This window comes from Daldinia childiae (genome assembly GCF_008694065.1).
Source record: "Daldinia childiae strain JS-1345 chromosome Unknown Scaffold12, whole genome shotgun sequence".
Taxonomy (NCBI): domain Eukaryota; kingdom Fungi; phylum Ascomycota; class Sordariomycetes; order Xylariales; family Hypoxylaceae; genus Daldinia; species Daldinia childiae.
In genome coordinates, this window is record NW_022984653.1 from 581,458 (window position 1) to 606,850 (window position 25,393).

At 45.8% G+C, this 25,393-nt stretch overlaps 7 protein-coding genes across 7 annotated transcripts; 5 read left to right on the top strand and 2 right to left on the bottom strand.

The window, feature by feature from the left end:
- Nucleotides 1–407: 407 nt before the first annotated feature.
- GL218_08391 (uncharacterized protein) lies at nt 408–3,904 on the top strand (the record flags this gene model as incomplete). The annotated part of the gene is made up of 3 exons (XM_033585192.1): nt 408–535; nt 586–806; nt 3,255–3,904. 3 exons carry the CDS (start codon nt 408–410, stop codon nt 3,902–3,904), a joined length of 999 nt encoding a protein of 332 aa, XP_033440733.1.
- A 153-nt stretch (nt 3,905–4,057) lies between these two features.
- GL218_08392 (uncharacterized protein) lies at nt 4,058–5,287 on the top strand (the record flags this gene model as incomplete). The annotated part of the gene is made up of 1 exon (XM_033585193.1): nt 4,058–5,287. One exon carries the CDS (start codon nt 4,058–4,060, stop codon nt 5,285–5,287), a length of 1,230 nt encoding a protein of 409 aa, XP_033440734.1.
- A 2,790-nt stretch (nt 5,288–8,077) lies between these two features.
- Nucleotides 8,078–9,499, top strand: GL218_08393 (putative polyketide synthase 1; the record flags this gene model as incomplete). Its single annotated transcript, XM_033585194.1, has 2 exons — nt 8,078–8,208; nt 8,263–9,499. The coding sequence occupies 2 exons, from the start codon at nt 8,078–8,080 to the stop codon at nt 9,497–9,499; spliced, it is 1,368 nt and encodes a 455-aa protein (XP_033440735.1).
- A 583-nt stretch (nt 9,500–10,082) lies between these two features.
- Nucleotides 10,083–11,248, top strand: GL218_08394 (putative isoaspartyl peptidase/L-asparaginase 3; the record flags this gene model as incomplete). The annotated part of the gene is made up of 2 exons (XM_033585195.1): nt 10,083–10,367; nt 10,436–11,248. 2 exons carry the CDS (start codon nt 10,083–10,085, stop codon nt 11,246–11,248), a joined length of 1,098 nt encoding a protein of 365 aa, XP_033440736.1.
- Nucleotides 11,249–11,685: 437 nt separating this feature from the next.
- GL218_08395 (putative neutral amino acid permease protein) lies at nt 11,686–16,535 on the bottom strand (the record flags this gene model as incomplete). The annotated part of the gene is made up of 3 exons (XM_033585196.1): nt 11,686–13,578; nt 13,641–16,130; nt 16,215–16,535. 3 exons carry the CDS (start codon nt 16,533–16,535, stop codon nt 11,686–11,688), a joined length of 4,704 nt encoding a protein of 1,567 aa, XP_033440822.1.
- A 1,142-nt stretch (nt 16,536–17,677) lies between these two features.
- On the bottom strand, nt 17,678–18,679 carry GL218_08396 (putative endo-beta-1,4-glucanase D; the record flags this gene model as incomplete). Its single annotated transcript, XM_033585197.1, has 4 exons — nt 17,678–18,136; nt 18,216–18,343; nt 18,462–18,552; nt 18,614–18,679. The coding sequence occupies 4 exons, from the start codon at nt 18,677–18,679 to the stop codon at nt 17,678–17,680; spliced, it is 744 nt and encodes a 247-aa protein (XP_033440737.1).
- A 4,779-nt stretch (nt 18,680–23,458) lies between these two features.
- GL218_08397 (Ent-kaurene oxidase) lies at nt 23,459–25,306 on the top strand (the record flags this gene model as incomplete). The annotated part of the gene is made up of 6 exons (XM_033585198.1): nt 23,459–23,708; nt 23,764–23,852; nt 23,906–23,996; nt 24,051–24,552; nt 24,620–24,914; nt 24,989–25,306. The coding sequence occupies 6 exons, from the start codon at nt 23,459–23,461 to the stop codon at nt 25,304–25,306; spliced, it is 1,545 nt and encodes a 514-aa protein (XP_033440738.1).
- Nucleotides 25,307–25,393: the final 87 nt, after the last annotated feature.

A 25,393-nucleotide genomic window follows, 5' to 3' on the forward strand; every position in this document is an offset into this window, starting at 1 on the left:
GCAATCATCTTTGTAAAATGCGCATTTAATAGCGGAGTCTTGTACTGACATGTTTAACGCCGATTGATCCGCGTAGAGAATCTCCTGCATAAACTGTAATCGCTTGAATTGGGCGCAGCACTGCCTTAGGCATACCTGATATAAGTGGTTGTCATTTTCCCATCACAAAATGCTACATAGCCGTGACTCCTTGGCAGCAAAATGTTATTAGCCAACTAAGAGCCGATACCACTGCAGGCTGGAGCGGTGGTATGTTATAACCGCCATTTCATCATAGCTTGAGTATCTATATATACGAAGTAATATCTGTTAGCATGTCCCATCATTTCTGGTTTCTCTATTCTCTATTCTCTATATTCTATACTCTATTCTGCCTTGTCTTATTCAGTCTCCCTCGCTGAACTACGATGCCCTCTAAGATCACAGAGGCCGAATGGGCCGCCGCAAAGCCAGATATCAAGTACCTCTATCTTACCCTTAATAAATCATTAAAGGATGTAAGGACGGAGATGATCCGGAGGGACTTCGAAGCTACGTAAGTGATAATAAGTCTCGAACTAGAAGCACAAAGTTAACCATGAAAAGGGAAAGCCAGTATCGCACTCAGTTCAAGAAATGGGGTCCGAAATGGATCAAGAACAGCAAGGTCGAGGATACGGAGATGCTTTCAATTTTTATAGAGCAGAGAAAGAGTGATGGCAAAGAAAGCAATGTCTTCGAATGGGGAAGGCTATTGGGAGAGGAGGAATTAAGGAAGAGAGTCGCGAGGAGTACTCCCAGCACTCTCCGACGGTTGGAACTTATCGGTGAGTTAAATGAACTCGTCGAGTAGATAAATTTTTATACTTATTAGACGTGCATAGGAAACCAAAAACTTCCAGCACAGTTCGTTATCCGAACGCCAGCGGAGGATCTGACCTTCTCGCTTACTCATGATCTTCCATTTTTCCAGTTTGAAAGGTCTATTTGCGATAGAAAATTGGCTTCTGATCTTGCTCCCAACGTGATGGTCAACGCCCGACTTCTCACAGACCAGCAAACAACCCCCGCAAACGCCCTGATACCACGACAGAAGAGCATCGAGGATATGTCCCAATATTATAGTTCGAGGGGCTCAATTACTTTCACCACCGCGGATCCAAATGCCTTGAGTTCTATCATCCCTTGTATAATTCACCAGACAACTATCCTGGGCCCACCATTATACCGCCAAATTCTACACTCTGCCTGTAATAACTTCTCCGGGTTTAGCTCCTTTCCTGGTGGAAAAATATTGCAGATCCTCAATGAAACTACCAATACAGACCTCTATCCACTGATTTTATCCCCATCGAGAAATTCTAGCCGCTATTCTGCTCGTTCTATTGCACAGAATCTTCTTAAAGGGGCTATCGAAATAGGAGATTCAGCAACTGCGAAATACATACTTTCGAACAAGTATTTGGGAATTGATGTCAACCAACAATTTTACTTCGATAGTTGGAACCAATACACACTCATTGAAAGAGCCTCAGAAATGGGGCACAAGAGCCTTATTAAGGTTCTACTGAGTAATGGCGCAGATGTAAACAAAACATACCAAGGCTCTTGTTGTGAGCATAATTACCCACGAAGATGTCGCATTGGGTCGCATGGTGCATTGAAACGTGCGTTTTTGGGATATGAAATTGGTAGAGGCATGGCGTCCAAATCTAACCGTGCCGAGATTATCCGGATACTACTAGATGCTGGAAGTATTGTCGATTTGGATACGGTTAGCACACTCCTCAAACTGGGAGAAGATGACATTGCTTGTCAAATAGCCTCCAAGAATTTGTTGTTAACCGACAGTGGACTAGTTTACCAACTAAGGAGTGCCATCGAGAAATTCAAGAAAAATCATAAAGATGTTCTAGTGCGTCTTTTACATATTTTACATCACAATGGAGTAGATCTCACGCACCAGGATATATTCACGGCGGTTGTCTCGATGGACAATCTGGAGACCAGTTGGGAATTAGCTAAGATATTATTAGACTATGGTACGGTTCCTGATAAGGCCAGTCTATATTATCTTATTCATGGGGGTCGAGGTTCGTCCAAACTTATGGAAGCTGAATTTGGATTCCCCCCTGAAGAATGCATACAGGGTCTTGGCACTTCTGTAGAGACAGCAGTTCAAAATAAACTGTGTTCAAGCAGGAGTGTCTTGGCATACCAAGAGTCACCAAGGAACCTTGATGTGTTGTGCGCCCGATGGGTGGCAGCAGTCGACAAGGTTGATACAAGTCTTATTATAGAGCTGACCGAGGAATTGAGGAATTTGAATATCCCCATCACGACCTTCAAATTTCTCTACCACGCTCTTATGGAAGTGTCAAGGACTGGAGATTACGAGGTTGCGAGCATGCTACTTAACTACATTACGCAACTTGACCTACCAATAGGTGACAGGCTATTTGAACCTGCGCTCTCTGAGGCTATTCGAGGAGGTAATGAGAGTCTTGTGCACTTAATTCTTGGATTTGACCATACCGATTACTCTGGGGTACATGATTACCACAGGGTAGCAGCTACTCACTATATGCTCGAAGCCCCTACCGACCCAATATCTCTCTATCCTACAGAGGATAGAGATATATCCCTGCCATTATCTGATATTACCCCTCAATATGCAGTGATGCTGGCAGCTTCGCTAGGTAAGGAGGCGATAGTTCGGATTTTGCTAGCGTCGGGACAGCATTGCGAGCTCTCATGGGCCGTCAAGGCAAATAATGTCTGGCTAGCATCATTGTTACTAGAGGAATATCCAGACACACCTCACGAAGGTGACTATAAGGGTTTTATATTCAACGAACATAACCTTGAGGAATCTATTAGACATCGGAACCTCGATATGGCTAAGCTGCTCATTTCCTACGGCGCAGATCCCCACATATCATGTAAGACCATTCAAAAGGTTCAATCGGAATACAGACCGATGTTCGAACTACTCTTAAAAGCAAATGACAATGTACGCTACGGAAAAGGACGACGATCGATGTCGTGTGCTTTTTGCAGTGTTATTCAGAGTCATGACGAGCTTGAGGTAAAATACTTATTGGATCACGGAGTTGATCCAAATAAACTGCTTGACCATGGACGATGTTCTAAAGAGTACTCTTACGTCTACGAGATGATGAGCCCGTTTGGACAAGCGATTGGTCTAAGCCAAACTGGGAGCTTGTCTTTGGTAGAGCTGTTCTTGAAAGCTGGTTGCGATCCTAACGGTATAGTGGCAGAGTTATCATCTATCCAGAGGCGCAAGGATATTACTAAGGTTACCCAAAAAATCACAGCTTTCCTTGCAGCTGTTGGCACAAGAAACATTCAGATGGTGGATTTATTCATACAGAATGGTGCCATTATTAATCCAACTATTACCGGGTGCATAAGACGTACACCATTGCAGCGGGCGGCCGAGATTGGAAGTTTTGAAATGGTAGAGTTACTACATAACTTCGGCGCCGATATCAACGCACTGCCGGCTGTTAGTAGTGGCGCGACTGCCCTCCAACTAGCTGCAATCGGTGGCTATAATCGCATAGTCTGCTATTTGCTCAACCACAAAGCCAAAGTCGATGCTCCGGCGGCAATGGTTAGGGGGATGACAGCTCTCGAAGGTGCTGCTTTCAATGGGCGGACGGATACGGTACATATACTCCTGAAGGCGGGCGCGGCATCCCACGGCAAAGATCGCTCGCAGCTCGATAAAGCAATGAAAATGGCACGCGAGGAGGGCCATTTCCCGACTGCTGATTTAATCCACGATTGGCCGAATCTAGAGGACGATGGAGAGTTACGAACGCTTGATGATATAGAGGATGATATCGGTGAGAATGAATTTGACGAATTTGTTAATTGGGATGGAGAATGCTATGCCTAAGTAAATATATGAAGAGGCTATCGTGTTGAAAGTCGCTGGAGGTTTGACGGCGGTTTTGTGGATTCCCCAAGAGCACAACGGGGAACTTTCTTAAATATTCTGTATCTCGATATCTTTCATATTCAATCTTCAAACCCGTCCACTTCCACTAAAATGGATCTACCGAGTCTATCATTCTCTCCAGAACGTTGCGCGGACCTGCATAATCGGTTGCTGGCAAAGTCCATCGAGCATCTCCCCGCGCGACGGACTGAGAGGAATCTCGTAGCGCGATTCTTAGACGCCGCCCCGGAATTTGCCGAGATTCCGTCTCTTCCTGAGCTGCCCCTTTACCGGTTTCTCGCACTACTCGACACAACGCCTATCTTCCCCGGACGGGTCGTGGATATGTTGACGCCGTATATGTATCAACCGGATCCGACGATTTTCTGGAGCGAACCTTTCGAGGACGAACCGTCCTTCATCCTGCTCTATGCACAAAACAGCGGTGATGCACCTATGGACGGCGGCGTTTTTCTTGATATAGTGTCATACAAGGCCGTATGGCATGAAAGGGATTTTCTTACTTTCCCACCCGCTGATCAATGGTTGCCGTTGGAAGTGTTACTCCAAAGGTCACTTGATGCGTGGGAGACGGGCAAGTTTTATTGGGACGTTGGACAGGCTTCTATGGCTATTAGATCCTGGACGCAGAACGATGTTGAGGAGGCTCTCGTGGCTTGGAACCGACTCCTTTCTAGTATTGAGCTACGCATATCCTCTGGGACTGGGAATGCCCCTCACCGACTTGAACCTTTGAGTTCTGAGTCGCTGGCTCCATTTAATATTAGTACTTTCGCTGCCGAATTCCTCACTAGAGCGCAACGGCCCGGATTCTCATTTAATGCACCGGGGATCAACACTTTTACGCCGGAATTATTTGTCGTTACATATACAGCGGAGGCACCCGGATCGACGCGCCAGACGCGCTGGCTGGGGGACTCCGGAGATGAGGATTGGCCTACTCTCCTATTCCCCGGCATAGACACAGTTCCTCTTGATGTTAGCGATAATCCGAATATGTACATTAACTCCTTCGATCGCGACTGGGGTTTCGGGAAGTTCACAGTTAATCGCCAGAGTGGATTGTATGTGATAGCCGACACGAAATACTCCGATGTCGTACGTCTCATCGCAAGTTCAGGATTGCCTAATGCTTGCGAATTTCGACATAGGTTTGCTTGGGGTCCGCCTCGAGATCCTAAACTTGCCGAGGTCCTTCGTCATTGGGCATCACTAGTTGAAGAAGGAACCTGGTCTGTAGACTCAAATGGTGTTTGCACTGATCATGAGTGGTTCAACACGAACACACATGTAGCGAAAGTTCCGCCTTGCTTAGATTGATATCTTAGAATGCTATGCCAGTAATTATGAGACTGCATCATGATGAGCAGATTGTGACGGAGCGTCTTTCAGGAGACACAAGTCCATATAAACATCCCAAAACAGGTCAAGTGAACTATTAAATGTAATAGAGGTCCGCCTAGAACTGGCTTTTCCTTGTTTGTTCCCTCTATATTTTGACTAATTCGAACATAAGCTCGATAGCATGGCCAGATGTGATATGTTCCCAACGCAGCCGCGAGTAGGCGAGTCGTGTCAGTGAAGCTGGGCTCGATGAGAATAACAAGGCAGATAAGATTAGTTGATAGCAGTAAGCCGCCGTACTGGCGCAGGATGAGCTTTGCGGCCGTGTTACATCCTGGGAGTTGTTTTTCTGGATTGAATATGAATGATAGAGCCGCCGCTGTCTCGACGAGGGCATGTATGGCGAAGGGTAACTTGACTAGAATCATTGTTACGGGTAGATTTTAGGTTGTATGTGATTAAGCGTGGGATAGTAGGTAGTGAGATGTTATTATTTTGTTACAAACACCGTCTAGATACAAATCTTAAAGCCGATTGTTCCTGAGCCCATGCTTCGGAAGGGGTATTGACGCACGTGCATTCGAACGTTGCATGTGAAAAGGTTCTACGAATTGCACTAGGCACGTACAAGCATATCCCCTGCATAAGCCTTGTCTTACATGCCATGCGCGAGGTGTCTAGATTCTAAGCGACGTCTTGTACTTTGTAATTTTGAACCTGTGCAAATGTTGCGGTGTATTTTTGCCAATATTTCGCTAGTATGGTAATTTCGATACCGAGATATCTTGAGCGGCAATGATGATTCATGATTTTTTGAATATTGGAATTGGCGTGGGCTACAGTAAGCTAATATTATATACATTCGGTTGGGAATCTGTATGTACTCTGTATGTGCATTAGGTATAATCCACCCTGGTATCTAGGATACGAAGTGCTCAACATTAATAGTGCTTATTACGATGTTACCCCAGAGTTCTTTCTTAAAAATGTAAACAATAGTATTGGTACCTGTTATGCCGTCTCAAAGTAAGATAAGGTATGAGCGTTGTACGAATTACCTAAGGCTCTATTTCCATCTTTACCTATATATATGTCTTGGTATCGACGAGGCAAACGGAAACACTATGTAACTGCCCCGTTCTAGACCGGAGGTTACATGGATACCATAGCGGAGGAGGGGGGTTTGGCGGAATCATTCTAAAACTGGAATGATTCCGTGCGGTAGAACGTTTTTGGGTTTTAAGGGCTCTGATTGGTCAGAATCCGGGTATAGTGGGTCTAGGTACCCACTTTTAATATTTTATTTTAAAGAAAGCGTTCTATAACCGTAAAACCATTCCATCCAGTAAAATCGTTCCAACTTTTGGAACAATTTTACTAAGAATACAAAATTTTAATAATAAAAAAAATAATAAAAAAATAAAATGAAAAAATTTTTTTTTTCTAAGTCAAAATATTACTTTTTCCGATGTAAAGGTTATAAGGCCTAAAAACAGGAAAAATTCCACAATGAAATAATTCGATGAGATTGGCCACCTCGTCCCATTAGCTCAAACGTTTACACTTTAAACTTTAACCTTAATAATAAAAGGTGGGGTTTATGGTTACACGAACGCAAGAGTGGTGGGTTCGAGGACCAGTCCTTCTAATTTTTTGACTTTTTTCCTTTTTGACCCCACTTTTTCACGTGAATATCACGTGAAAGTCACGTGAAAAGGCAAATCGTTCTATTTTACGGAATCATTCTAGTAATAGAATCATTCCATGACGTTGGAATGCACCAAGCTGATTCCCCTGTTTTCGTCAGGTGGAATGATTTTACTAAGTGCAATAGTTTTAGGTTTACGGAATGATTCCCTCAAACCCCCTTCCTCCGCTATGGTACATAATGATGGAGTATAAGCATATGTACGGGCGGAGGAGCGCAATTCGCACGATGCGGGTCAAAATAGACATCTTAGATAATCTTCTATCCCGTTCAAGATCTTCAAACCCGCAGTCTTATTGCCTTATATAGTATGTACATTCAATATCAATTATGAAAAATACTTTCTCATCTTGTCCGGGTTTACGAGCTGGACCACACTAATAACCACTAGCTCTCAACATATGTACGTACTTTGCAGGTAGATCCCAGATATATAAATAAGCTAGGTAAGTACCTAAGGTAAGTACTTGGCAACTGCTTGCCTTGTTACCTCGCTGCTACCACCCGCTATCGTCTGTGTCATAATCGTTTCAAACTGGGACGTCATACCCTAATAGCCCTGATAGTGACCCTGATCAACCACTATACCCTTTAATCCTTTAATCGTGCCTCGGGTTACGCTAGACATATTACCTGGGTACCTAGTGTATCAGTAGCACCTGTCGGACGAAACACCAGACGCTTTAAAGTTCTATTATCAGTACTTACCAAATGATCGGCTCTCTCAACTTTCTTCCTCTTTTATTTTAACCTATTATGTGTAAATCGTTTATGGTATATACCTACTTGTGATATTTGTGGTTAAATCTCTTGGCGTATCATACTCTCTTTTTCTTCTATTAGCTTATTAGCTTATTAGTCTAGGCAGGGGATAACTTACAAAAGAACTTCGTGTTATATTCTTCTAAACCGTCGGCGCTTAGCGTTACCGCGTTGAACAAACGTTACCGAGGCTAGAATCTTAACCTACATTCTTCCACTACCATCCGGTTGTTTTTACATCACGATAGATTTCAATACCTAATCGAACAAGAGAAGTTGACGTACGACTAAGAGTAATGGCATCGTCAAATACGTTCGGGGAGCTGGGTCTCTCTATTATCGGCTTAGGAGCTCAATACCCTCCTTACTCCCTCAAATCAGTTGAGGTGGACAAAATCGCAAGAAAATACTATCCTGACTCTCCTGCGTAGGTTGCCCCCGGAAATGAATCATTTTATGTACTAATAGACGGTTGCTTAAGTATGCAGAAGGTGCTCTCAATAAATAGATACACGGGTATCGACACGCGCTCATCTATTGGTACCTCAGATCATCCGTCAGTAAACCTACGTGAAGCACCATCAATAGCAGAACTCCACAGAATTTTCATGTCAGATGGTGTTCCGCTCGCCATTGAGGCTTCTAGGAAAGCAATTCTAGAAGCTGGGATCGATCTATCTGAGATTACTCATATAGTTTCAACAACGTGTACTGACAGTGCTAACCCCGGATTTGATCATTTCGTTGCGAAGGGGTTGGGTGTCACCCACCAAGTAGAGAAGGTTTTGTTGCACGGAGTCGGTTGTGCAGGTGGATTGGCAGTACTACGCACTGCTGCTAATTTAGCTTTGGGTCACGCAATGAGACGGAAAGCTGCTAGGATTCTATGTGTTGCTCTTGAAGTGAGCACAACGATGGTTCGCAGCGAGCTGGACAGCATTGACGAGTTCCAAGAAACGCGCATTGGGGCTTGCTTATTTTCCGATTGTGCGTCCGCCTTAGTTCTCAGTAACGGAATCGGACGGCCAACAGCCGAACCAATCTACGAATTACTTGGGTGGGAACACAAGATCATCCCCGAGACAGAGACCGATCTTGGCTTTGACGTAGACCCGGTTGGCTGGAAGGTCATACTCTCACCTCGAGTGCCAAAACTAGCAACCGAAATACTGCGCCCAAGTTTCGTCGATCTACTGGAAAATGTTCCTGGTCTCCCTGCTGAATGCAAAGAGGCATCCGACTTTGATTGGGCGTTGCATCCAGGTGGCCTGACCATCTTAACGGGTGCTGAAAAAGTAATGGGTATTTCGCCAGAGCACATGCGCGCAAGTTATGACCGATACATGAATCACGGAAACTCGAGCTCGGCTACTATTTTCAGCGTGATGGACCGCCTACGAAGTAAAGATATGGACGCAATGGCCCCTGGTGGCCGGGTCCGGGATTATGTGGTGGGGTGTGCCTTTGGCCCGGGAATCGCCATTGAGATGTGCATACTTAAACGCAATATGAGACACCGCGGGGCTGATGCCGTCCTCGAGACAGATAGCGAGGCTAGTAGGAGTGAGGCTGACGAGGAAACCGACTGGGCAAGCATTGAGTCTCGGGAGTCGATTCCAGGCACGCCTGGTTCCGCGAATGCCCAAGCTGAACGAAAACCTACATTAGGTGACGATATATTCGTAAAAGAAGCGATTGCTAGCGTCGAATTGGATTAAGAAGGTCTAGGCCAGCAAATCACGTTAAGTTATACCCATAGCGTATTTTGTTTACGTCCAATGCACCATTTTCTTTACTGCTCAAAACACCTACACATAGAGCATGTCATACTTTGCAGCGAAGCACGGAAGTGCCATTCAATCAAGCTTGGTATATTATTCAGAACAGCTCTAACAAATTAATGCTGTGAAGGAACATAGCTTATATAGAATATATTAATCTAGAAGATAAATCCTTGAAGCGAATAGTTGGCCTGAGACGATGAATGAGCAAAAAATAAAATAGGAATGTAATATAACGACTATGATTGATCGATATCGCCTGTAGGTCAATTGCGGGGGCATTCCAAGTGTATCTTTTCAGTTGCTTTGGCGGGTTAGCTTGATGATATGGCTGCCCCATCACCAAATGATAAGGAATTGGAGAAAGCTTGGCTGCTGGAACATTGTTATCAACTTAGATATTAGATTTCTACCAACGTTGGTTGAATATGTGGTATTAATGTTGATTGTTTCTTTGTTTAAGGGGGCAGTATCGCTCATTAAATTTTGGTACATCCCGCTGGCCCTATGCTTAATCGCCATGATGGCTCACCTCCGTGGAGTTGGGTTAACGTCTTTGATCGTCTGGTTGACAACGTCAATTGTCACCACACGTGGGCAGGACACTGACAATTCGCCTGGCTTGCCGATGATAATTAACACTTGGGGCGGCCCTTTTACTGTAGCTACAGATGCGGCATACTTGTCTCTTTTGAAGCCGGAGACATCGGCTCTCGATGCTGTTGAACTTGGGTGTTCTGCCTGCGAGGCTAACCAGTGTGATGGGAGTGTAGGCTATGGCGGCTCTCCTGATGAAAATTGTGAGGTAAGATAGGGAATAGCTACACTTGGTTCGTCAAATGCCCGCTGTACTAGTCAAACTGATATGAATAGACAACCCTCGACGCAATGATAATGGATGGCACGAGCATGAAATCAGGAGCTGTCGCAGCTCTTCGGCGCGTCAAGGAAGCAATCTCAGTCGCGAGAGCGGTGCTGGAACATACAACACATACGCTACTTGCTGGTGACTTTGCGACTGACTTTGCAGTTGCAAATGGGTTTACTGTGCAAAATCTGACGACGGAGAATTCTGCCGCCTCGTGCGAGCAATGGAAGGCCGAGAATTGCCAACCAAACTATCGCATCAATGTATCACCCGACCCGTCTATTTCTTGTGGTCCTTACACACCACTTGCCCTCGATTCAAACTCAGCCGCATATACATCATCACTAGAGCCGCGAAACAAGCCCGAGGGACACGACACGATCTCGATGATCGCGCTGCACTCCTCGGGCACCATGGCAGCAGGAACCTCTACCAACGGTGCCGGCCGCAAAGTACCCGGCCGCGTCGGCGACGGGCCCATCACGGGCAGCGGCTCCTACGTCGACGGAGATGTTGGCGGGTGCGGCGCCACGGGTGACGGGGATATCATGATGCGGTTTCTGCCCTGTTACCAAGCTGTTGAGAATCTGCGGCAGGGCATGAGTCCACAGCAAGCGGCCGAAGACGCTGTTCGGCGCATGCTGCGGAAGTATCCGGATGTGCAGAGCGGTATTGTGGTTGTGAATAGTAAAGGCGATCATGGTGGTGCTGGGTCCGGCTGGACTTTTACGTATGCGTATCGTGGGGGCAAGATGAATGAGACGGTTGTGGTGAGTGTACCGCCTATTGCTGCTGAGGTGGGTGACTTGAGACGATGATGGGTCTATATGTCTAGGATATTCAGAAATTTACGATTATTATGAATTAATTTATAAAATGATGAATTGGGATAGTGGATTATAAGATTTCTATAAGTTGTCTGTCTTCGTGGTTATACGGGAGTTTATAAGGTACCTAGGTACCTAACAACTAAAGACAACTAAAGTAAGTGCGACGGACACCGACCGCACTACATGCACCTAAAGCACCTAAGTTTTAGGGACCTGTTACCACTGGAACCTCACAGGCTTCAAACCTACAGCATTTTATTGAAGTCTCCTAATCTTTACACAATCTAACTTTGACCCTTCTTCTCTCATAACTCATCATCATCCTCGTCATCATCGTGTAATTGATTCAATGCTGCGACGTGATTCTCTCATCCCTTGACCCTTCCACGAACGCCTCTTAAAACAGTCTACAAACAGCCTTGCACCTACGTTATAACCTCCGGCGTTTGCACGCTAACTTCCACAGCATCGTCATTCAAATATAGCTTCCTCAACTCATCTTTCCACTCGTCAAGAGACATCCACCTCTTCTCACCGGGCTTAGCATCGGGAAGAGGTACTGAAGCCTTTGGAATGTCTTTATATAAACTTGCGTCGAAAGCGGGTACTTCGATGAAGGCATGCTCCTTCGTACACTTCAATCCTTTCTTCTTTAACTCGCCCTTCTTGTGCAGCTCATAGCATTCGCCATCAAGTTGGATCTGGCCTAAGCAGTCTGCACAGGTGTATAGAGGCGCATCAACCACTGTCCACTGCTTGTCACAGCCGTCACAGATCACATACCAAGACGGTTTCTCAGGAGCTGCGGCGGCGTTGTCGTCGGTAGCTTTTGATGGCGTAGGCGGCTCGAGCACTACGTTACTAGGATCCTCGCTTCCTTTTATCACGCCGTCGATGGCCACAGGGCTAAAGTTGCTGTTTACAGCTGTACCATTTGGTGTAGTAGCATGATTGGCCGCCCAATCTTGCCATTTGACCAGAGCCTCATGCTGCGATAGATTACGCAGTTGCCACGAAATTCGGACACCTCTCGTATCGTCGATAGTAGTTAATAGGCGATCTAGCAGCCAGTGTGCCATTCCATCGTTCTCCTCGTCTTCATCAGAAAGAAGTTCAATGCTTGTGCGTACTATCCTCTGCGTCCACTCCTTGGCAAGCTTCGAGCCGCTCTTACGCTTATGGTGGTATCGTATTAGACAGCATATATTAACGTTGCTTCCCCAAATGTTTAGTCTCTCGTTTGTGACATCTGGTAGCAAGTCGGCAATGCGAGACCCGTAAAAGTCAATCTTGTCAACAACTAAATCAGGTTGGAACGCTTTACGCAAGTAGCTTTCGGCAAGAGAGTTAGTCATCTCGTCTATTTCATATCGAGATAAATCATCACTGGGGTGAAGCTTAACATCTTCAAGGGCCTTCTCTTGGATGGCGACGACTTTGTCTTCCTGTAATCCGCCGGCGGCGTTTGCAAGCGTCTTTGCAAAACCGTGTCGGAGAAGAAAGAGGAGATCGTGGTTTTCTCGTTTAACACCCATATCTAACGCCAGAGTGAAGAAAGCTTCGATGACATCCCAGCGGTTGGTTTCATCCGCAGCTTGGGATAGCTTGTTAGAGTCCGAATCGGCTGTAAGCTGATATACGAACGCGTAAACCAACTCGTCAAAATACTCGGCCCAAGTTTCGCTGGTCTTATTCAACGTCTCGATGAAAGCAATAAACTCGGAAAATGCCCCTTGTTTCTGGTATCGAGTAAGGACCTCGGTATAGTCCGTGAAACGGACGTAGTCGTACTCAAGACTCTCCCTGTGGGTGCGTGCAGCAAGTTGATAGTCTTGAGACAAGTCCCACAGGCGGTCTCCCAGATCCAATGTAATACGTGCTAGCAATGCTGAGTTGTTATGGTCCATAATCCATTCTGGATCCCGAGCACGAATATTGTCAATTTCTTGTTTGGCCCCGGATAATAGCCGCACTGCTTCTTCGTCGCCGATGTTTGGTTGCTTTGCGATGAAATGAACCGCGTGCCAATTCCGAGGGTTGAGATCGACCGCCTTCCGTGCTCGAGATTGATAAATCTCAATGGCGCTGGCTTCGGCACATAATTGAAATATAATTAATGCACCATGAGTCTCCCAACTCGACTCTTCTTCTGGCGTATCATTCGACTTTTGAAGCACTTCCGTTGCAAATGTCTCGATCTCGTTCACTTGCTCAATAGTGAATAGTGCGCTTTCAAATTTGTCGAGGATGTGCGCGTTACCCTCCTCACTATATACGGGTGAATCATTTGGCATCTGGGATGCCCTTTCTGGATCAAGCTAGATAGAGGTTATCAGCTAAAACGTTTCGCGTGCTACAAACAAGAGGCTCGAGGACTCACTCGTGATAAATACCCGCGAATAAAACAACACGCACAACGGAAATGACGGTTAAGGAACTCTACACGGCGGAATAGATGGTCTGCTAAGTGCTTAGCAGCATATGAGAGCACTGTCTTGTGTAGGTTGGCGGAGCTTTTTACTTCTGCAACAAATGAGGCGCCTGGGTGGTCACTAGTGATGCGCTTCGTTACCGAAGAGTCACGCAGCCAGCGAGAGACCTCCTGGACTCCAGCCGTAGAATAGACCCATTCAATCCGGGTGTAGCGAAGATCGACGTTCTCGTCATCTTCCCAAGTTTGCTTGCTCACGCCCAACTCAAAAGGCCAGAACAAGGAGTCAATTCCACATTCCTCTGTAAATAGCTTCACGAGGAGCGGACCAACTTGCGCCTTCAAATCTCGATCAGCTGCTGAGAGATCAACCTCTTTTAAATGGTCTAGCAGCCAATTAATTGCATACTGACGAAGACCTCGATTGTTCCTCAATTCTTCCTCCGTGAGAATGGTTAAGCAAGCTATGGCGGCCTTAATGTCAGCGTTGTCAGGATCGAGGCAGATGTACTCCTTATGTCTCGCGCCGAGCTTCGTACGGAAAAAATGTTCGAATTCGAACCTCTCGTAGAGCTCGGGTGGACATACGTTGTTGAGAAAATGCTGTACGATAACAATTTCGGACTCTTGAATTATTTGCGGACCCGATGCGGCAACATCCATCACGGCACCTGGATCAGAACCTTTAGATGGGATTCTGTCTTTGACCTCTGGGGAGCGCCAATCAATGTATCCTGAATCCTTTACGGCGAATATTGGGTACTTCTCTGCTAGCTTCTGGGCAAAAGGAAGTAGTGATATGGTGAGAGTCTTAGGGGTAGCCTCCTGGGCGATGCTCTCAATGTTTGGCGAGTCTGTCTTTCGTCGCGTAAGCGGGATAATGGGGTTAGGAGGTTGCGCGGCTGAGCTATTCCGGTATTTCACAGACAATAGGTCTTCCATCATGTTGATGGTCAACCAACGTCGGCCAGTCTCGATCCATAGGATGATCTCGTTTATTTCTTGAATTTCTTTGATGGTGCGAGAGGTGTTGAGCCGCCGAAGTTCAGCATCTATCTGATCGACGCGAGTCCTATCAGCATCCGCAAGCACTTCGTTGATGTCATCAATCAAGTCGACCTTTGCAAGGGCATCAAGACTCGAGTTTAGCTTGAAGTAATCGCCGGCACACTTGAATCGTAATGTCCTCAGGATCTTATCTCGCCACTCAGAAATACCTGGGCGACTAGCATCTTTGAGGATAGGCATACTATCCATTCGAGAAATGATATACTTGTCAATATCATCTTTATTATGCTCGGAAATTGGAATCATATTGAACTCGATCCACTTTTCTTTTTCGAACCACTCCGAGACCATTTGCGGCCGGGTGGTCAAGAAGACCCGAGTCTTCTTGCCCATGCCTCCGGAGGTCAGTTTCTCGAGTAGTGGGACGAGCGTCTCGTCAAAGTTGTCGATGAATAAGAAGAATGATGTATCTGGGTTCATGCGCTCTTTATTGTTAATAAATAGCTGTTGCCAGAGGTCGAGCGAGCCATCAAATTCAGGAGTTCGCTCAAGGATTTGGTATACGGATTTAGTCATCGCTTCGTAGGCGATCGAAATCTGCCAGAGTAGCGCCCGCGAAACTAACTCTAGAACAGTGCTGGTATCTTCATCGTCAGATTTCTTCTTGTCGACATCTACAAAGAAGTAAGGCGTGACAATTCGAGAGGCCGGTCCAACTTGACTTATCTTCCTCAGATATTTCATAGTGTTAGCCATCGCCGACGTTTTTCCAGAACCATTCCTGCCTCCCAAAACCATCACGGGCTTCTTAAAAGATTTCGAGTCCGTCCATTCAAGGAATACCTCATCTTCTAAGATCCACTTGCCAGTGTCATCGACCAGCATGTTCTTACGAGCATCAAAAGTCTTTTGCCAAGATGGAATCGGCTCCCCGTCCTTGTCCAACGACGTAGGAGGGAATCCTAGCGCCTTTGCAATGGCCGCCCTCCACTTCTTTGACTCTTGTTCCTTCTTCTGCTCCTTCTGGCTATCAAGTATTAACTTGATGTCCCCAGCGCTATCACTCACGATCTTGTAAGTTTGCGCATTAACCAGAAGGGCCTCTTTATTATTGAGTCGATCCATGAAGCCAAGCAGATCCTGAATGCCGTTGTCATTCAAGAATAACTGCTTCGTGAAGGCAAATAGCTTATTGTGCTTTTTGCGCAGCTTGATTGTGCGATCACATATTTCAACGAACAGTCGAAGGTTTTGAACCGCAACACGTGTAAGCCTCTTATCCATCTTTCCCTGATAGGACTCAAGGCGCTCGAGGAATTCTGTACATTTCTCAAGCAACTCGGCGAGGTTATCAAAGATACCTTCATAGCCCTGCCAAGCTTGTATGACGAAGGTGAGTGCGTTGTAGCACATCCCCGCTGGGGCAAATACCTATGAACCTTTGTTAGCGAGTCTTGTTATCGGCATCAAAGTCGATGGGCAAGATCATAGGCTTGCTAATATGAGTATACTTACGGTTGAGGCACCGTCGGCAACTATTCCTCCGACAGTATTTATGCATTGTAACGTTCTATTGACTATGTTCTTGAACGTGCCGAATTTCTCGGATTTCTTCTTGCTAGAGGCTTGTACGTCGTCAACGTACTTAAGAACAGCGTTGATGTCGAGGGTCCCTTGAACTCGCCTCGGATCCCCACCGGCGAGCTCGACGACCTTGTTGTAGACTTCTTTCCAGATTGCATCGATTTCTTTTTGTTCGGATATATCTGCCGCTTTCTCAATAGGGGAGCTTATGCTCAACGCACTAACTGAGGTTTGCAATGTCGGGGGTGCCATTATGGCATATGCTATGCCGTGTATTGCCGATATACACTTATCTTAAAGACTAATATCTCTCGAAAATAATAGGTTTCATGTCATAATATATTATTCTACTCTATTATTCTTAACTTTATCTCGAGCAGCAGCGGGACACTCGACACCCTAAAAGTATTTGGACCCCAAGCGGCTCTTCACAGGGGTCCACATAGCCCTAGCTGCCGCGATATGCACAGTCAGTTCAGCTGAACTAGACTACTTTCAAATCAGTTAATACGCCGGGAAATCCCAGTTAGATAGAGCAAGGAAGAGAAGGGTGATGATTGGTAGGGCAGCGTCGCTTATGCACAGCCCCTTGTCCCAACGGGGTATTTTGCCCCACGGCACCACTTCTATGGGTCGATCGAAGTGCCTAACTGCCCAGTCAGCCTGAGCAGCATAAGGTAGAAGACCATAACAACTGCATAAGGAAGATTCAACACGGTTGGTGGGATGGATCGTCTCATCACTTTGCTTCAACTTCCCCTTGCCTCCCCGCACGGAAGGATTTGTTTGTCAGACAAATCCTTCAGATATAGAAACATCTAGGGTCAGAGAGCGGCTGATGAAACGATTCCCATCCCTCAAGTCGGAAAACGGCACCTGCGTAGCGGTGGATAACGTAAGTCCATTTCCCTCATTCGTAGCGATACTATATTCAACTTCAACTCATGCCACAATTGGCGACATTAATACCACCAGTTTCTTCGGTGAACACCAAATCGAACTACCTAGCTTACGTCCGAAGCGCATATGTGTAGTGTGACTCAGAATGGCGGCATTCCCAGAACCAGTAAGTTCTTACTTCTATAACATGATTCGAAAGGTCAATCCCACCATATTTTTCAACAAATACCCCTTAGTGGTCACAGAGATAGGACTTGGTAGCATGCGATTTTTAAAGTGAACCCTTAATATTATGATATGTCAACTTCGTTTAGAATTTCCTACTAGACTTATACAAATCAACCCGCTTATTGACGGTCGGAATGTGTTTCTTGGTGGGTGTCAGATATATAAATATAGATTTGCAGGACTATATGCTCCCTATACACCAGGCGGCCAATCAACACCATCCCCTCACAGGCGATTATCGCGCTATTCCGAGTTGCTTTAGGTAATTAACATTGGATGACGGGGACGTTGCCGGGCGCACTGTACGGCTTGCCACCGTTGTCAGGCTGGCCAAGGGCGCCGTAGATGTTAACAACGATGCTCGGGTCGTTCTTCTGGTAGGCACCGGGGAAGCTGACGGTCTGGCTAGGCGAGAAGCTGCCGCTGCCGCTGACCTTGATCTGAGCGCACGATATGTAGAACTGGGCACCGTTCGGCGACTTCGCAGAGTGCAGAGCTAGGGTCTCGACACGCATGAGGTAGTCGCCGGGAGCAATGCACTGCGGCAGCTGGAAGTTAACCCAGCCTTGGTTGGAAATCATGTGGTCGACACCCCACTGCTTGCTCGAGGTGTCGAAAGTGTCCTCCCAGATCTTGAACCACTTGAGCCCAGTCTTACTCGCAGTAGCCGCGTTGTCTACCTTAGCAAGCCATGCTGTGATAGGTCCCTTGTGCGACTTGGCAATCTATCATACATGGGTTAGAACTGTCATCATTTCGTCTTTACTTCTTAGAAGCTAGGCAAGGTAGATAGGTTTTCCTTACTGGGTTATCGGGGTCGTTGGCGAATTGTGCACCGCCGATGACGTGGCCGAAGTAGGCTCCCAGCTTATCCCCCGGAGCGACGCTGATGACCTTGTCGGAAGTGTGGCCTTGCTTCTGGCAGATGATGTCTAGGGTGAAGAGTTAGTCATCTTTTCGTATTATTATTTCCTATTTTTCATAGGAACTCCTCAGCTGTTCTGCAAAGTTCTTGACTCTTCTTTTTTTGCAGCTCTCAGGTAGTCTTACCTTGTGAAGTCACATCGTAGACGGGGTTGTTGTCGCTCGGGGCTCGAAGACCAACCAGAGAGCCCTGCTTCTGGCCGTTGACTGAGACTTCCTAAGAACATCACGATTCGTAAGTTATTGACATTTATATGCTGGATTCGTGCTGGGCTTACTTGGAAGATGCAGTGAGCCTCAGCCGACAGGGCAAATGCTGCAGCCGCGAACAAAGAGAACTTCATCTTGTCGTTGACAGGTAGTTATAGGATAGGATACGTGAGAACGACCAGGCTTGAGGTAGCGAGTTCGCCTTCTTTTGCCCCAGAGTTTCATCGCGCATATATATAGATGAGTATATAATCCATGCAAGGTTGATGCGACTATATGCCGAACGGAATAAAGTAGGGACAAGCGATGCCGATACTAGCGAACCCCCCTCAACTCTATCTCCGTAACGCAGAGGGTCGCCTAAGCCTTCAATCAAGGCCAACAAGCCGCTATCCAGAAATTCTTCGGCGCAGATTAGATCGAGGTCCAACTCTGTCCAGATATTGGACGAGATTGTGGTACACCCGGTGGGCCTGGGGTAATATAGCCGGTAGAGCCAGAGTTCATATCTAGGCCCCGACTGATTGGCTGCGAGTCGATCAATGTCGAATTAGGAAAGTTCCGTACGGCGAATCCTGGTAAAAGTAGTAACGGGTTGGGAAATGGGTACGGGGAAATTCTATTGCATCTGCATGGGGAATCCGGGGCGCATGGAGAGCGTACGGGACGACAGCCCTACGTTCCGGACGCCAAGCGAGTCTGTCGAGCGCGTATGGCTGAGATGAAGATGAGATATGACGACGTCTTGCGCCCCAGGAAAACGGTATTGGTGCGGTAATGGGGTTGGGGGTGCTGGGCTGGCTGGGCTGCCATGCTTTAGCTGAGCGGTGCGTGTGGTAAATACTCGTAAGACCGAATCTATTACAGCCACATAACTCTTACCCCTATATTCACATGATGCAGAAAGGGCCGATTCGATTTGGAATGATAGGTTTCAAGGCACCCCTAAATATATTCTTCGTATTGGTGCTATGAGCTATGACTATGTCGTCTTTCGAGATGTATCTTCCTGGGCATGACTATGCTATTGCTCCTCTATTCTCTTTTTCTATGCTGGTCTTCGTCGCCTTGTCATATACGTGGAGAAAGTAGTAAAGGAAAAGGCAAGATAGGGGGCAGAGAATGCACTTAAGGATGAGGACTGGCCGTTAGGTGTGAAGAAGTACTGGCGAGCTGTGTGACAATTGTGATAGATGTATTATTTCGTCTAGACCACGTTTATCCTTTTTACTTGGGCTACTAACCGTGGATGGTTTCTACCTTGCGTAGCTTGTGTGGTCTGAAAGCTTACTAATAAATCAAGATATTTATAGAGCTTGAGACATTATGTTGGCTCATTCAAGAAAGGACGTTGTTCGGCATCCCATATCATAGCATATTCGTGACTCTTAACTTTTAAGATTCTCTCCGCCTTTCACGCCCCCACCGGGTAATGCATTAAGTTTTGAAACACCCATCAATATACTTCATATTATGCGCTTAAACTCTATGTCATATCTGGGGTGTAGATGATAGATTCTATTAACCCCGAAGTCGCTTCTTGTCTGCCCTACCCGTGCTACGAATCAATCTAGAAGATTACCTAGTACACTTAGAATAGAAAACTACCAGAGAGGAGGAAAAAAGTAGATCTTAAATATTTCTTAAATGTTATATTCGGCAAAATGTTGCCGGGATCCTCGACATTGGGTATTTTTCTGATACATCCGTTTTCGACCTGACGTTGCCGATATCCGGAAAAGGAGTCGGCATCTGTATTGGGTTAGTGGCCGTATAGGCATATTCGTTACGGCTGTTGACCATAGTAACGGATATAAAAGACTCTTATCAGACACATTATCGATTCCCGTTATCCAGGAACATACGTGTAAGGTAAGCTATGAAGTACAAATATGTGAGCACGCTAGTTTAACGAATGGTTAAAATTACTCGACCCTATGTAGGTACCTGTACTCGAATTAGGTACTAGATGACGGTGCAATTATTGGCCTTGCTTATTCAGTAGCCACTTATATCACCCTAAAGCAGAGGTATGACTCAGGCCTGCTGCAGGTAAGCATTGATTACCCAGGGCCTCCGATCTATCGATTTTGTATGACTGTCGGAAGTGTATAGAGGGTGTGATAACGTGGGCTGGGACTCGGGAAACAACTCTGCTGCCTCACGAGGAAGAATTTCCTTTGAATTTACCTGAGCTATGGTTGAACTTTTAATAAGGAGTATGGTCTTATCGGGACAATGTAATTGCCGTGAAATAAATTTGGACAACACGGGAATATAGAAATTCGAAGGGACAGTCGCAGTCCTTTGGAGGGAACACCCAATATACTGTAAGCTCGAAACAACTGTGAGTTTAGCGTACTGTAGTAGTGACGGATGAGAGAATATTGACTTGGCTAGCTAAAGATTGTTATGGTAAATTTAAAATAGAGGGCTTAAGGATTGTGTGTTAGCAATTGCATTGAACAAGGTACCTATGTTATGGTCACCTAAGAGGTAAGTATATTAAATCAAACAACTCTTAGTCTTATTTCAGGGTGTATCATGAAGGGCGGTAAGCTAGGACCCGTCGACACGTAGCAAAGAATAACAGCTATACTAACGCCTATTCTGATCATATCCGTAGAATCTCGACCCCTAGTATATAGTTGGAGCTGTCAGAATTCTAGATGTTTTATCTAGAACAAAGAACAGGACTAGTATGTACAGACTTAGAACCTCATAGGTAGTTAGTTCCTTGAGGAACAACGAAGTTGTTTCCATGCTGTTTGGTTCCACCTCGTGACAGGAGCCGCGTAGGCAAGTTACTGCTTGGCTTAAACGTATCCGGTTCCTCCATGACGATAACGAATACGAATTGATTGATTGACAAGTATAGACAGGCTGTGATGATCTGCTTCGCGCCCTGAGAATATACGCTAAACGAGGAAGGTCCGCAATGGAGGACGCGTAAAGAATGGAGTTCCCGCAGAAAGTAGAGGGAATTCTCCTTTCAGAAGTTTGACGTTGCTAAGATAACTTAGGGGTTAGCCTCTTGACAAACAACTCATTGCTCGCTGTTGCCTGTAATAGAAATTTTAATCTCTCAAAAGTGACTTTGTAGATGTTGGTTCGTATAGTTGTGGATTGGCTACAGGATTGCGCGTTGAGGTTCGAAACGGTCGTATTCGGATTTCTCACTCAAATACAAGACAACCCGATTCAATAAGGCGTAGTTAAACCACTTCGAAATCTCATTTTTTGGCTTTCAAGGATCATTGTTGCCTCTCTTGATATCTTTCATTTTATTGGATTTTTTATCCCTAGAGACCTTTCATGATTGTGATCTCCATGTCAAATGCATCTCCATGTGTCAACATACAGTTCAACACACAGTCTAGAGAGGGAGGAAATCTTCGATTAAAAATGCTTCTAGAAGGAGAATCCTTGGAGGTTACATTACGCGTTATCTAAGCCCTACGGATGTGGAAATAAGCTTAAAGGTAGCTGGGCCGAGACATGTTCGGAGGTGTCTGAATGGGGACGTATAAGGCGAAAAATGACCAAATTGGGGCAACTCCACGCGGCATTATAATGTACAAATTTGGAAAATACCGAATCATAGCTTCCAACATGGAATTTGAACCGGCAAATCCTGCCTTTCTTCTGATTTGGTTTTTAAGTATTATCCAAATATTCTGATATTTGAAATTGCTCGCGACCTCCCTTCACCATCTCCGCTTGGATTTAACTACCGTTCGCTTGGTACGATATTTTTAGGACATCTTAAATCAAAGGCTAACTCGGCTACTCCGCTGACCCGATGGGCTCGTGCAATGTTAGACTTGATAATTATGGGCCTTTAATTATGACCTAAAATCAAGACATTCACGGGCCTATTTCTTCAGCTGAATTGCTAGTTAATAGGAATAGGAATAGGATCATAATCCAAGAACACTAACAATTAGATTTCGCCAGTCTTTGTGCACTTGCCGTATGTAGTAGATCCTGCGGCGATGATCAGTGACGTTGACTTTGTGAAATGCTACCTCGCTTCCATAATCAATGATTCTAGATGTCCAACCATCCTAGTCTGCCTAGCCGATTCAATGGCGCGTTGGCATCTGGGTAAGCAATACCCTACTTCGGTATTCGATAAGCACTAGATTGGTCTTGACAAATGGGTTTTGGACGCAACATCGAAGGATACCCTACCAGTTCGGTACTATAGTAGCTAGGGTATTCGGAAGTAAAACAGTTCCGTGAGTTAGTCGAGGGAGAATACTACTCTAGTTTGATTACATAGGTAGGTAGTACGTATAAGTAGTACATAATAGTCTCTCGGTTGTTGGCGATTTGAGCCATGTGATAAATCTTGCTGTTTGGCAATCTGTTGTGTATACGTAGCACGGAATATGCAAGGGATTTATTCATCTCACACTCTCTCTAACTCTCTCATCTTTAGTGACTTTAGTGACTTTAGGACTACATACATACGTACATATGTACGATTTTAATGAGAGCCAATAGCAAACAGTGATATGGTAACGTACCCTGCAACTATTAGACGTCAGTTTTGAAGTCGTATTCGTTCCCAGACTAAGAGTTTAAATGCGATGGAGATCATTGGTTCATACCCCATCGACGGTACCACTTATACACCCTCTCCCTGTCTCCCTTGCAATTTAGTGGAACGGGCATGCTCAGTCCCGAGTTGTAATGAAACCCTTTCCGCGTATCTAGTGTATTATCCCGTCATCCAATTATATTTGTTTCTTTGGCCCTGCGCAGATCACGAAGAGTTGCAGATTCAGAATAAAAAGGACCCATCTGCTGCTACTTAATAGTCTTTCCCTTTCAAAGTTGGCGGCTTTGTTAGTCGACCTCTTTAAGTACAATCTAGTTACACGGACAGAGTTCACTAAGAAAAAACAATGGATGTGGCTGCAAGTTTCCTCGAGGAGCGGGGACCTGTCCTTGCATCCGTTGCTGTTATCGTTACCTCAGTATTCCTCGCTACGGTGCTTCTTGGAGGTGGTAACAGTAAATTACCGCTGGTGGGATTGGAGTATGGAAGTGCATCAAAGCGAAGACAGGCGTTCGTGACGCGGGGCTTGGAATTCTACAAAAAGGGTTACGACTTATTCAAATCTACTACGGCATTTAGGGTGACTACTCTCGATGGTACGAAGAGGACTCGTTTCTTAAGAGATGGGAGAATGCTAATCTTGCTAGATAGGCGACCGTATTGTCCTACCTCGACGGCTCATGGAGGAAGTGAGGCATCTACCGGATGATGTTATAAGCCTCGACAAAGCTTTCGATGTTGTATGATATATCAGCAATCTTGAGCTATAATCCCGGGTACTAACTAATTGTAGACGAACGAACACCACCGCCTCGGTATTGGTAGACCACAAGTATCAAGTCTAGTCATGAACGTTGTTCGAGGTGACCTTACCCGTAGTCTAGGTAAGTTTATACATTGAAACTATTTTGGAGTGGCCAATTTAACCGATTTTGAAGTACGTATCAACCCCCGACTTTCCGCGGAGACGGAACGTACTATTCGCGAGGAACTACCGCCATGTGAGGACTGGACATCCGTGGTGGTTTATCAGACAGTTTTGCGCATGGTTGCTACCATCTCTGGTGCTCTATTCATTGGACCTGAGTTATGTCGTTCGGATGAATACTTGCAGGCTAGTATCGGATACACGTTAGACTATGTCAATGGCATCCAGGGGCTCAAGAAGTGGAACCAGTGGTTGCGATGGGTTGGCCGATACTTCACTCCCGAAGTCACTAAGCTGTTTGAAGATCGCAAGAAGGCGCACGCTTTCCTACAGCCCGTTCTCGAAAAACGCCGTGCGGCTATGAATGCAGGCGAGGAAGTTTCCGACGATGCTTTGCAATGGATGATGAAGAAGGCCGATGAGATGGGCTTTACCGACGAAGTAATCGCCGAAGCGCAGCTAAACCTCAGCATGGCCGCCATCCACACTACGTCCCTCACGGTTACAATGATGTAAGATTGATATCCCTATGTCCTAGTATCTTTCCGAAAAGAGCATTGCATTAACCTTTCCCTACAGCCTTTACGACCTTGTAGTTAGACCTCATATAATCGATGAGCTACGAGAGGAGATTAAGACTGTTCTTGCTCGCCACGACGGTGTCACAACAAGCCACGCTCTTTTCGAGATGAAGCTGCTTGACAGTGTCATGAAGGAGTCGCAGCGAATGAACCCTGCTAACCTGGTCCGATTTACGCGATATGTCCAAAAACCCGTTACTCTTAGCGACGGCACTCACCTACCCGCCGGTTACTTGATCGAGGCGCCGCACGCGTTAGCTGTAATGGATCCCGAGTTATACCACAATCCGGAGGTAATATTAGCCTGGAGAACGACGTGTTCTCATCCGTACGAACATTAAAAAGTAAAGAACTAACATCGTCTTAGGAATTTGACGCTCATCGATTCTTGAACCTACGAAATGGCACGACCGAGGACACTCTAGGATACAAGAATAAGGAGCAATACCAGTTCGTAACAGTGACGAAGGACTTTATGCATTTCGGATACGGCCGCCATTCATGCCCTGGCCGTTTCTTCGCCGCCAACGAGATTAAGCTGATCCTCGCGCGCATCCTTCTCGAGTACGACCTTAAGATGCCCGAGGGCCTTACCGAGCGTTATGCCAACATCAATATGGGCACTGACGTTCTTCCCGACCCGACGAAGGAGGTGCTATTCAAGAGGGTTAAGACAACCGTGTAAAGAAATTGCTACAATTCATTGTTACGTTTAGCGGCGCCGCCTTGTTAGTTTTTATTCCCAAAATAGATTTAAGAAACGACAACGAAA